The 12,880-nt window shown below is 38.3% G+C and overlaps 1 protein-coding gene across 2 annotated transcripts in view; it reads left to right on the top strand.

The window, feature by feature from the left end:
* The window catches only part of LOC126370058 (autophagy-related protein 16-1), a 175,892-nt gene that overhangs the window by 151,636 nt on the left and 11,376 nt on the right, over positions 1-12,880 (top strand). For both annotated transcript variants that reach the window (XM_050014706.1, XM_050014705.1), the window contains one exon: positions 3,033-3,179. In XM_050014706.1, coding sequence (XP_049870663.1) covers positions 3,033-3,179 — 147 coding nt within the window. The remainder of the gene's footprint in view (positions 1-3,032; positions 3,180-12,880) is intronic.

Below are 12,880 nucleotides of genomic sequence, written 5' to 3'. Positions count from 1 at the left end.
TTTACTAAAGGCTATTGACACAATTCGGTAGTGGTTGAGTCAACTTAAGCTTTTAAACGTAGGCATCCAGGTCGTCTTGTAGCTCCGGCGCCTACACTAAGCCGAAGATGCATGTACACACACATACTTACGGACTGTAAATTATTACATTAGAATACATTTTATGCAAATAATGATTTTACCAAGGATAACGGGCGTAGCGGCCGGTCCCCGGCTTGGCTTAGGTAGACATTTATTTTTTAAAAGTAAATTTTAGTGGGAACCCTAATTTTTCTAGTAATAAATATAGCCTATGTTACTCATGGATAATGTAGCATTATAATGGTGCAAGAAATTTTGATATCGGTCCAGTAGTTTTGAGTTTATTCAATCATCATCGTCAACCTCCTGCCTCTATTCCATTCTAGGTGGGGTCGGCACAACATGTATTCCTCTTCCATTGATTTCTGTCAGTAGTCATCTCCGTACACACACATTTCACCGCTCTATGTGTCCAAACCAACTTAACATTCCCTTCCCAATCTTACAATACAATACAGGTTATATTTGTGAGATTATGTATGTATGCCAAAACGGTTATTCCCAAACCCGCTTACCAAATTTAAAGGAATTGACAGACAGCAGTTTACTCCTCCTTTTATTATGAATTGAAATGTCAACAACAGGAATACGTGTAAGAAAGCATGTTTTACACCATTATTAACAAGTACGTGTTTACAAAAACTACCAATTTGATCAGTGATTGCTTGTGATTACACTAATTTATAACAGTTTATGACACGGGTGCAAGAAACAGTGGCATGTAAAAAGTGTCAGATTACATGTAAATAATGTGTTACATGCGGTACGGTACTTAATTGACGGACCATACATTAACCCCCGTATTATTCATAATGCTTTTTATTTTTGATTGAAACGGTGGGCTCGAGACTGAGGTGGTGTTGCCTACTCAACACGGCTGATTTTGACGGAATGACATTGAAAATGTCTTTAAAACAAGTATTTTTTATATATAATTATTTGAATAAAGAGATGGGTATGAATAAAGCCAATGCCTTTAAACGAGGTTGTGGAAAATTAATAAATAATATTTTTAATTTACTTACTTATTTATTTGTACACAATAAAGTAGACACGACTAACATACAAAGAAAACAAACAGTACATGTAAGCTTATCTTTTTTATTTATTATAACAAATATTTTAAAATCTTAAAACTAAACAATGTTTTAATGTAAAAGCCAATAATAAAAGTTGAAGTTTCCTCGATATGACTGTCTTGTTTTATACATATAAGTCGTATTTTAGAAAAAATGCTTATGTTGAAATATAACTAGATTAAATAACAAACATACATATCTAAACAGCCTTTATACGTCCTACTGCTGGGCTTTATTCTGTATTAAAATATCAAAATTCTTACGTTAGCAACACTGTTGACAGGTTAATAATTTTCGTAAAGATACAACGAGATTGTAACGTCAACACTGCGGTGCCTTTAGCGATATATCCAGCAAATACGTAATTTTAAACAAGGTCACTTTGGGACTTCGAAACCGTTAAAAAAGGTTCAGAAGAAGTTGATTTCGGAACAACTTTCTTTAAAAAGTTTTGTTTTAAAACCCTAGTTTTTTTTTGTTCTTTGGATCGTAGTTGGACTTTTTCGTAATAAAATTGTTCTCTTCGTAAGAAAGGGCGTATTTATTAGAATAGAAATCGCGTTTTCGGGAAAATATACTCGTAGTAAGTTGGTAATATATTAATTTAATTTAAAATATATTTTTAAAGATATTACTGATTCCATTATAAGATATGGTAATTTCGCTGCACTGCAATATGAATCGAGTTATCGTAACATAACATAAGCTCAAGACTTATCCCCAATTGTCGTAGTCAGAGGTACATCCATCCCAAGATGAACTAAGTACCCACACCCCGTCGAACTTCCTGTTGGAATCTTTCAATAAGTTTTAACTTATGGTGTCGCGTGTCGATTGAATTATAATCCAACTATACAGTTACATCTACACGCAATACATTTCTTTATAGATTTACCTGATTTATATTTATAACTGGTGTAAAATATAAGCTGGCAGGCTGTAATCTGTCTGTGTAAAAGCTAGCACGCTCGTATATTGTTCAGATAGTATTTAGCGGACTTCCGATCATCTGATCTCCACTGCCTCAAGTGATTGCATGCAATATAAATAGAAATATCGCCTCCTTACTACACGAAAGTAGGTTTACACAGACGTCAAAACTTTTATTTTTTTACTCCCTATCTATTACCTGTATAACAAAATCAAGGTCAGCTGGTTTTTCCGCTATAGAAGGAAAAGCCTTTGCATAACATTTCATATGAATTATAGTTGTTATAAATCATATAAATATCTTTAATTTTATACCATATATATTTCTCCTCTAAATGTAGTTACAATCAAACGCTTATCAGCATACAATATAATTTTATGATTCTATAACAGCCAAAGTTACATTACACTACGTATTTTTTTCATATCCGTGAAAAAACGCCAGATTTCTCTAAAAAAACGTTTCTTTCTTCAAATAATAATACTACGTATAGAACGGAAACTCTCCGCCCCGTACTAATTCGTATCAGGCGCCGAGCTCAACCCCTCTGAGTCTTACTTCAGTCTTAAATGGCCTTAAGCCACTAAGGAGTAAGAAGGATAGCGCGGATTGAACTGTTTATATAGGAGTCGTTATAGGTTTGAAATCAAAATCCGTAATGAATAAATCAAGAAATGTCCATGTATATTTATTTACAGTAAACCACTCGTTTTCTTTAAGCCCCAAGAGATATAATAAATCGTCACAGCATTTCTATTCATTGAACAACATTAGTATGCAAAAATACGCCGCCACATAAACAGGCATTAGAAGTCACTGGATACTTAGAATTCATAAGCAGGAATTGAAGATTCAATAGCAGCTTAGGTAATTAGGTCACACCACCCATCCTTTTACGTTGTGTTCGTTTGAACTTTAATATCCATTGTTTTGGTTTGCAGTCACGAGTCGTTCAAGGTGGGGTGCGACTGGTCGCGGGCGGCGTTCGGGCCCGCGGGCCGACTGCTAGCGGTGGGGGCGGCGGACGGCGCGGTATTTGTATGGAACACGCATTCCGGCCGGCTGGAGACGACACTCAAAGATCATACGTAAGTATTGAAAACTACCGCCAACTAGTTCTGGCAGGAAAACTACGATTAGGCAGAGCATGCCCCCGGCTAAACTATGAGGCGACGCACCCGCAGCCTCCGTGCAAATGACGGAAAGTAAGTGTAAGTGACGATTGGAGGCACAGGACTCTGAAGACAACCGACTAAGCAACAACCTCGCGCGGGTTCATGTTGTTGCCTTGTTAAGGCCGACTGTCATCTCATCTTCAATCAAACGTACGCTATTGAATTCGTGACCACGTGTTTTTGTTTTCTTACCGAACCAATATAGAACAGCAAAAAATCATCGTACTTGTTTGTCGCTATTGCTACTAATACTTACCGAATAGGATACACTTACACGCGCACTTACCGTCCGATACGAGGAAAGTTCAAGGTACATATTTGTTGCAAAAAAATAGTGTGGTCATCAACCCCTGTGCGAACTTGTGCGGTGAGTTAAGGCGGTGTGTACACGTCGGATGCTGTGTGCGTATCGTGTGGGAAGCAGCGTCAGAGCAGCCTGCAGGCACAATGTGCAGCTGAGCTTACTGAACCACCCCATTTGCGTACAATCGCGCAGTTTCCTCATTAGTCGCGAGCGCCACCCTCGAGGTGACCCCACCGACTCGTAATAAAGTTTTCTGACCTTGAATTCAAAACTAGAATTGTCTTGCTCGTGACATCGTTTAGTTTCCCCGTAACATTTTGCATGGACAATTGAAATCGTGAGGTCAACATCGGCTCGGTCTCACCATTGCAAATTTCTCTTTCCCATACCGCGGTCTGCATATTTGCCTGCACTTAAGGCTTTTCCACGCCTCCGCTTGGTAATTAATGTCGGTAAAAGATCACCTTACTGTTTACAATGTTTAGAATAAGATGTTAGAGAATTTGAAGGTATTGATGTAGTGGGGGTGGTGTGAGAGACGCCCACAGCCCGCCTCTGTTTGCTTGCGCCTTTGTGTCGCTGTGTGGCCGCCCCGCGCCCCGCCACCCCGCCGCCCGGGCCCGACACACTGAACACATTGTTCCCGTCGTTGCCCTAAGCTGCCACGATGCAATCTGACTTAATTCGCACCGACACCCAACACAATAGAATAAATAATTCCCTCCTACAAGGACAACGGCAATGCGAAACTACGGAAATATTTCGCGGCCATTTCTACAACTTTACATGAGTTTCCATACTAATAAATGTTGTCGGCGATTAAGTCAAACTCGCAAAACAAAGCACTCCCTCCTTCGGTCGGTCCTAATTCAATATTGAACAAACGTAACTATGGTTCGCATTCACCTTTTAGATATACCGTTGCGACATAAAAGTTAGATTTATCTCCGTGGCTTGGAATCAATTTATGTTGCTGAGTTAATGTGCAATAAAATCAAATGTTTCTTTCAAGGCGCATTGATTCGCTTATACGTTTAACCACGAATAGACAATATAATTCAGATTGATCTAATATTTAACATACCTGTCAGCATCATAGCAGTATTATTCATATGTCAAGTCTCAGATTAAAGTCTTAATTGTGTGGACCATATAAGAGACATAGTCCTGTGGCACAGTTATAGAGACACACAGACGTAAGTATGTGTAGATTATAAACATGCATAAATGTATGTATATATCAACATACATGCATGTATGAAATACATAAGTAGTTAAAGGAATACTACATACCTACATATATATGTATTATATTGTAGAATATTATGTAGTCAAATTGATTACCTCTTTCTTTTTTGAAGTCGGCTAATAAATATATACATTTACACCCAATTTACAGGTGTAGTACGAACTTTGTTGATTTAAAAATAAGAAAACATTCATATACAAAAACAAAAATAGTAATAACGTGTTTGTACGTTGCATATTTGGAGAAAGTAGAAAAGAATTTGCGGTAATGGAGTGAATATGGTAAAGTGAAACTGTTAATGCATTTAAAACGAAAGTAACACTTGTAATTTTGCTTATTGTGAATTCTACATAGTAGACTCAAAAATTTGTGGTAAAAGTTTTTTGCCAAAAAATGACTAGCTTTTTCTCACATTAAAAATTTACTTTTCTTTGTTACCTCAGACAGTTAACGCAAGCGCAATCGGTTCCGATTAACGAAGGATAATTCTGACCCCAGCAGTGACACAATACTGTTTATTGTAAGTAAGCTTTTATTGTCATTCATCAGCAATGAGCCATCATTAGTAGCTATGGTAAATAACAATTACAAAGCCTACCAAAATAGTCAAGACCACGATTTAGCTTCCAAATGCAACGAAGGCTATTTCAGGTACTTGATGACTCCAGGCAGTTGAATTCCCAGCAGTGGGATGTATATAGACTACATACGTATTTTGACGCTCTTTATGGTCCTTGTGATAGGAATCGAACGCAAGCATGATGGTATCGGGCAATAAATCATGGTGTTTCCGACGATACTGCGTGTCGCGCATGTTGTTGTTAATTTCTGCGCGCGCGGCCGCATGCTGCGCGGGGTTGTATGCGCAGATAACATTCAAATGTGCCCGCGCCGTCGACGTCGTGCCGCGTGCGCTATTGTACACCATGCTAACGGAAACGTCTACGATGAACTTAAATACTAGGCTTGATAGTCCATAAACAAGGAAAGTATTAGAAAAGTAAATACTCATATACATATATCCCAATTGGGTTAGACAGAGGTATATCCATCGCAAGATGAACTTAGTACGCACACCAAGTCTAACATGCGCAACTTGATAAAATTATCGATCGAATAAATACATTTTGTCGAAATCGATTACTTTGTTTTTTACCCAAACATGCGTGCTGTGTGATTTTCCTCGTATTTTGACAGAACGACACGACTTATTTGGGTTCACATATAAGCACCAATCGACAAATGACATAATTATATCGTCAGAATCGATAAAATGACCGTGACAAAATTTTATCTCGTTGAGCATGTTAGCCCTACAGGTCACCGAACGTTACTTTAATCATCCTTTCCAACGGACACAACTAGGCAAAAGCTTCTAAAGCTGATCACTAACTATCTAAATAGTCTAAAGTAATAGTAATATCAACCGGAGGGGTATGGAGCATACTCCACCACGCTGCTCCACTGCGGGTTGGTGGAGGTATTTTTACGGCTAATAGCCGGAACCAACGGCTTAACGTGCCCTCCGAAGCACGGAATCAACTTATTTTTCAGACAATCAGGTGATGCAAGCCTGTACCAAACAAAGGACAGTCTCACAAAGTGATTTCGACAATATCCCAATCGGGAATCGAACACGGACCTCCAGATTGTGAGCCTAACGCTCTAACCACTAGACCACGGAGGCTGTGCCATACCCCCTCCGGTTGATTGAGGGGAGGCCTGTGCCCAACAGTGGGACATATATAGGCTATTTATGAATAGTAATATAGAAATAGTTTGTAGTGTAGTATAGTAGTAGTAATAATTTGCATCGTTATAAAATCATTTACACTTCGATGATGAGTCCTATCGTATTCAGATACTAATTAACATGGACTTAACGAACTAGGCACTATACTCATAAATTCTATGAGCTATTTAGTTACAACTTTCCCAGTAGTTTCATATATCATTATTATTTTATCAAAACATACCTTCAGGCCGTATGGGATTTCAATGAGGTGGTGTGTCGTAGTCTAGACACACCATAACATCCTTTAATAGTCGTTAACACGAAATGTTACAGTTTCCCCGCGTCGCTCTGCAAGTACTACTCGAATCCTAGTACTCGTATTCTCTCGTTCTTGTGTTAAACAAATAAATAAATCTCCCATAGCTAACTACGATCTCGCGTGCATGCATTCACACCGATAATTTCCGTAGGTACTTCACATTACAACTTATTCGCTTATTTATAAAATGATCATACATTAAGCATACATACTTAAACAGCCTATATACGTCCCACTGCTGGGCACAGGCCTCCCCTCAATCAACCGGAGGGGGTACGGAGCATACTCCACCACGCTGCTCCAATGCGGGTTGGTGGAGGTGTTTTTACGGCTAATAGCCGGTACCAACAGCTTAACGTGCCTTCCTAAACACGAAATCATCTTACTTTTTCGGACAATCAAGTGATTCAAGCCTGAAAAGTCCTTACCAAACAAAGGATAGTCTCACAAAGGACCAGATCGTGAGCCTAATGCTCTAACCACTAGACCACGGAGGCTGTTAACAACAACAAAACAACATTAAGCATAGAAATCTTAATTATAACATAACATAACATAACCAATACTTTATTGCACAAACAGGATACAAAAAACAAAACAAAAGAGAAATAGAATGAGTACAATAGGCGGCCTTATTGATTTTTGCTTTGGGCTTAATTATTTTAGTGAACATCAATTTTGCAACGTAAAAAGCAAGGTAATGATCCCCAAGCTCGTACGTCTCACTATAAAAGCACTTATTAATTCTCGTAATGGAAGTGTGTAACGTCCACATTTTTCAAACATTGACACTGATTGATGTCAGAAGCAGCGAGGAGTGTTTAAAGTGTTGAAAATTACTATGAAACTGATGAATCCCCCAATGTTCTCTGCGAAGTAACTGTAACCGTCAGTCAGTGGGACCACCCTGGGTCACGCACATCTGAATGGCGGCAAACTTTTTCTCGAGGACTAATTTTATTGTTAATTTTATTGCCTCACTGATATCGCGTGTGAAAACGCGGACGGTGAGCTTCGAAAGTCGAACGTGCAGTTTGAACCAAAAAAGCTGATATTATTGAGATGCAATTCGCGACTGTTCGACAAAATTTTGCGCCCAAAAACCGCAAGTATGACCCCAATTTAAAATCGTGGGACGCTCTTGCGGTCGTACCAAAAACCGTTGAGGCAACGATAGTCTACCATCCAAATTAAAGAAGAACGCCTGGATCAATAACTAGATGTATCGGAATTCGAAGTGTAACTAATAATCTCGTTGGAAGTTTTTTTGTACCAGTAAGGCTAATGACCGGTACGTATAGATTATTGAAATTGCTTTATTGGCTAACTTGTTTCCGAACACTGTAGGCGTGTTTGCTGGTATGAATCAAGACGGCAGGACTTGCGCTTTACAGTACACCCTGTAACAATATATAACCTCATACGTACTAATTATACTCATATCAAATTGATATAATATGCGCGAATCCGGTTTGTTTTACAACAATTTGCAGATGATTATAATTGGCTCACAACAGTTTTAATTGCTGCCCTATGGGTTACTAAAATAGCAGTCTCTTAATTAACCATAACTAATTGTAATTTATAACCTGAAGTATGATTAACGGTTTTATGGCTGGACGAGCAACTGACAGCTCGGCCCAATTATCATCGACGGTATCAATCCTTCCTATTACTATAAGCGGGCTAAACTTGGACGACAGCTCATTTTATATCAAATGTCTTCCAGTTATAACCATAAACGCGCAGCCCTGTAATAAGGTACGTTATTTATTATAGATACGCTTATTACTAACTAGGCGAGTAGTGGCGGGACTTAACCTTCCCAAAGTGAGCATAAAGTACAAACCTGTAATTGTAAGCGGATTATATTTCAATAGTTTGAATAAGGAAACAATTGGCGGCGGCGGGTGCCAGCGGTGCAGATGTATTCATGTTTACGGCGCGGACGCTTCCTACTCCCATATTGGATATTCCCGGGGGCTCGTTATACGCGACCGGGAGCGGTATGTGTAAACGAGCCGAGCAGACCCGACGCTAATTCTTGTTTATGAGGAACCTCGCCCGCATACACACGATGGAAAGCCTTAAAGCGGCCTCCGACAATCACAGCCACGTACAACAGCCTTTCTTGATATCATACGCTCGCAATCCCATATAAATCGACGTGTAAAGCTGTGGATTGACCGAGCGTGCGCCTTCATAAACGGATTATTGGAATACAAGCCCCTCGTACATCTCACGGCATGATGACCCGCCGGGCGTCGTGCGTGCGTCGTGTCCTCTCTCGTCTTCAATTATATCAAACTAGCGTCACTGTCTGACGCTCATAGTTGGTATGTTTTTTGTCGGAGTTATTAAATGGTGTGCATTAATAAAAGTCACGATGAGTATCTTTAAGTGCTAGTGACACAGATTTAAGCGCCAACATAATTTTGATAAACGGGCGTGTAACGTGGGATACCGTTGATAGCCCGGCAGCGCGCGCGCCGGTACGTTCCGAGAACGGTAACGGTCACCGCGACCAACAAAAGCTCTAGTTTTATTTTAATATAAAAGTGTCATGTGTTGTTTTACGACCCTTGAACTTGGATTATATTAAATTTTCTAGACAAGAATTTTTTACGACTCATTTATGGCGTGTAAAGAAACGTTCTCTACAAAAAGATAGAGATAAGATAGTACCTAGTAAATCGCAGACGTGCTGCGAAATGTTTTCTCTTTTTAAAAATACTACATTTATCTGCTAGATGTGAAAATGCTGTTGCTCATTGAAACGTTGATTGATTAAGCAAAAAATACGCTTTTGATTAACTATTTTAAATATATTCGAGTAAATAAATCAAATTGACTTTAAATAGATAAATATGTCAATGAAACTTCTTATTCTAAACTCATACGAATTAGTAAAAAATCTACTTTAGCAAAAACCGAAATAATTTATCATTGTGACAGTGAAAAGTTACACAAAGTTAAACATCGAAAGTTTCATCAAAACACTTTTACGAAGCGGCTGTCAATTTAACCTTTGGCTTCTAAATGACTGGCTGATAGCACTGACACTAATATTTAGCCTAAAACGTCTAAATTCGTTTATCTTACATATTTGGTGTTCACCGTTATAAAGGCTTTATCTGTTCAACACTTTCATACCATTAAGGCTTAGACACTGACCTCGCCGTAACTAACCTACGTTAGCACCTCCACTTGCCCAAGATCGTAGACTATTTATTGGACAATATTTGAACATAAAGTTGTAGGCAGTTATTAAAATTTAAATAGGAAATCCAATGTCGTCGTATTCAATGGCCAGTTTAACTGGTCATCGAAATAAATGATGTAGAGACCCCGATTCCTGCAGACACCTCCTAATTTTACTTTAAGTTATACCTGTTATTTTCTTATCCACCGAAAAGGAAAGGGACGGATGATTGACAGCTCTTGATTTTAGGAAGAATGAGTACATGAATGAATAACCCGGGCGAATCAAAAAGGTATCTCGCTGGTATGCAAACCGTTTGATGTGTGCTGTCAACATAATTCTGTCGGGTTATTGGCCAGTAAATTTTTTAGACGGTTGTTTTAGATTTATAAATTTGGTTGATTTATAAAAAGGTTGTTATAAATTTTATGCTTGTCGATTACCCGTCTCTTTCCTTTTCGGCGGATAAGAAAATGACAGATATAACCTAAAATAAAATTAGATGGTGTTTACAGGAATTAGCACCAGAATATACGTATACGTATAACACTAATTATTAAACCACTATATTGTATACAAAAGGAAAAATATAATATACATACAAAATAGAAGACACGTATATTATAACACGTATACAGGTTGTTAGTGACGTCGTAACGAATAATAAAGGGGAAGATTTAGAGCACGATTCTGAGGTGATATCAAGTGGGATTTCTTGTCGGAAAATTCATGAAAATTTTTGTATAAATTATTAGTAAATTATTATATATAGGACATACCTATACATAACATCACTCGTTTTTCCGGAAAACTAAATTAGAAGAATTAAAGAAATCAAAAACATTATCTCAATTAATATTTTGCCAATATCTCTCAAAAGATTCTTTGGGTTTTTCCTTTTATCTGAGCAAAATATTAGTAATCCAGACTCGTTGATGTCTTTTGTATGAAAGACCGTTTTTAGTCAAGTTTGTTTGAAAGAAGCAAATTTACTTTTATTTAGTTTATTACAATTTTATATACTGTATTAAGCCACGCTCGTGTCTCTAATAGGGTCGACAGTACGATGTACGTCCAAAGCCGTGTCATTACTTTTCATATAAAAAAATATAAATTTAAAAACTAGAACCCAACTACGGCAATGTTGCGCTCTAATAAGCATAAAACTAGAAATTATTCCTCCGAAATTCTTCCGAATTGCGATGTTTAAGAGATAGCCGTGGCTCGTATTACACCTTGTATAACTTTTAATTATAGCCACGTAATACACACTGGTAGATTTCTCACGGTTGCCACCTGAACTGCAGCTGTAGCATAGCGTACTTCGGTCACTCGTCCACTACTGCTTCGTAAATCCCGCAACTTTAGTGATCATTAACGACCTCCATGGTCCAGTGGTTGAGCGTTGGGCTCACGATCCGGAGGCCCGGGTTCGAATCCCGGTGGGACATATCACAAAAATCACTTTGTGATCCCTAGTTTGGTTAGGACATTACAGGCTGATCACCTGTTTTCCGAAAGTAAGATGATCCGTGCTTTTATTTTTTTATTTATTTATTTCTCTCTCTACAAAGGATCAGTTAATAACTAATGGGTACAAAATGTTTTGAAAGAATGCCATTGAGAGAGCTGGAGTCTGTACTGGGCTCGAAACCCGTATTACAGTTCACCAGGCTCCCCCCCTCTGAACTATGTAAAGTGCTATACTAATTAATTAAGTGCATTATAGCACGTAGTTACGTTAACCCGTTGGTCCCGGTTACTACTTACTGATGTAAGTAAGTAGTCGTTACATGAGTCATGTCAGGGGCCTTTGGCGGCTAATAATAACCCTGACACCAGGGTTGATAAAAGTGGTATTCCACCTCACAATCCACACGATAAAAAGAAGATTATTAAGCAAGTAATGGGGGACTTTCCAGGCTACGTTCCCCAAAATAAATATAGATGGCGCTGTACAGAGTTGCCTTCGTTCAACCTTCTAATTTCATGGATGACAGACATATGCATCTTTCATCTTTGTTTTGGGTCTAAGTGATAACCCTTGTTATTACTATTACACCCAGCTACAACACATCTTCCACCCATTATTATTCTGATCAAAAGAAATAGGAGCAATATAGGTAGCAACATAAATCTATACCATATCTGATCCAAATATAAAGCAACAATATTTTTTATATATCTCGCTACCATTACATTATATTTTTGAATAATTAAGTACAGGAGCAATGAAGGAAAACATCGTGAGGAAACCCACATTCTCGAGAAATGCATTTCGGAGGTATGTGACCTAACCTGTATTGGGCTGATTTTCCCTTTGCGGGGCAGTCGCTTTTGTAAAAAACCGGACCTGTCAAATCGTCAGGTTAGTCAAGCGGACCCTTTGAAAAACGGGATAATGCTAGGGTGCTGAAGTACAGGAGCAATGGGAAATTGGGTAATTATCACGTTAAATCTGTACAACGCCATCTACATTTTTGAGGAACGTATCCTTGAAAGTTCCTCATTGTTAACTCCTATTTAGAATCATATTGGTCCCGATTCCTGCAGACACCTCCTAATTTGACTTTAAGTTATACCTGTCATATTCTTATCCGCCGAAAAGGAAAGGGACGATTGACAGCTCTTAATTTTAGAAAGAATGAGTAAATGAATGAATAACCCGGGCGAGTTAAATAGGCATCTCGTTGACATGCAATCCGTTTGACGTGCTGTCTACTTAACTCTGTGAAATTTTTAGACGGTTGTTTTAGATTTCTGCATAAAATTGTGGCGTGTTCCATAAATTGTGTTTGTCGATTA

This window comes from Pectinophora gossypiella, chromosome 10, assembly GCF_024362695.1.
Source record: "Pectinophora gossypiella chromosome 10, ilPecGoss1.1, whole genome shotgun sequence".
NCBI classification, from domain to species: Eukaryota; Metazoa; Arthropoda; class Insecta; order Lepidoptera; family Gelechiidae; genus Pectinophora; species Pectinophora gossypiella.
The sequence above is the reverse complement of the archived record's forward strand: the minus strand, read 5'-3'. Positions and strand labels throughout refer to the sequence as shown.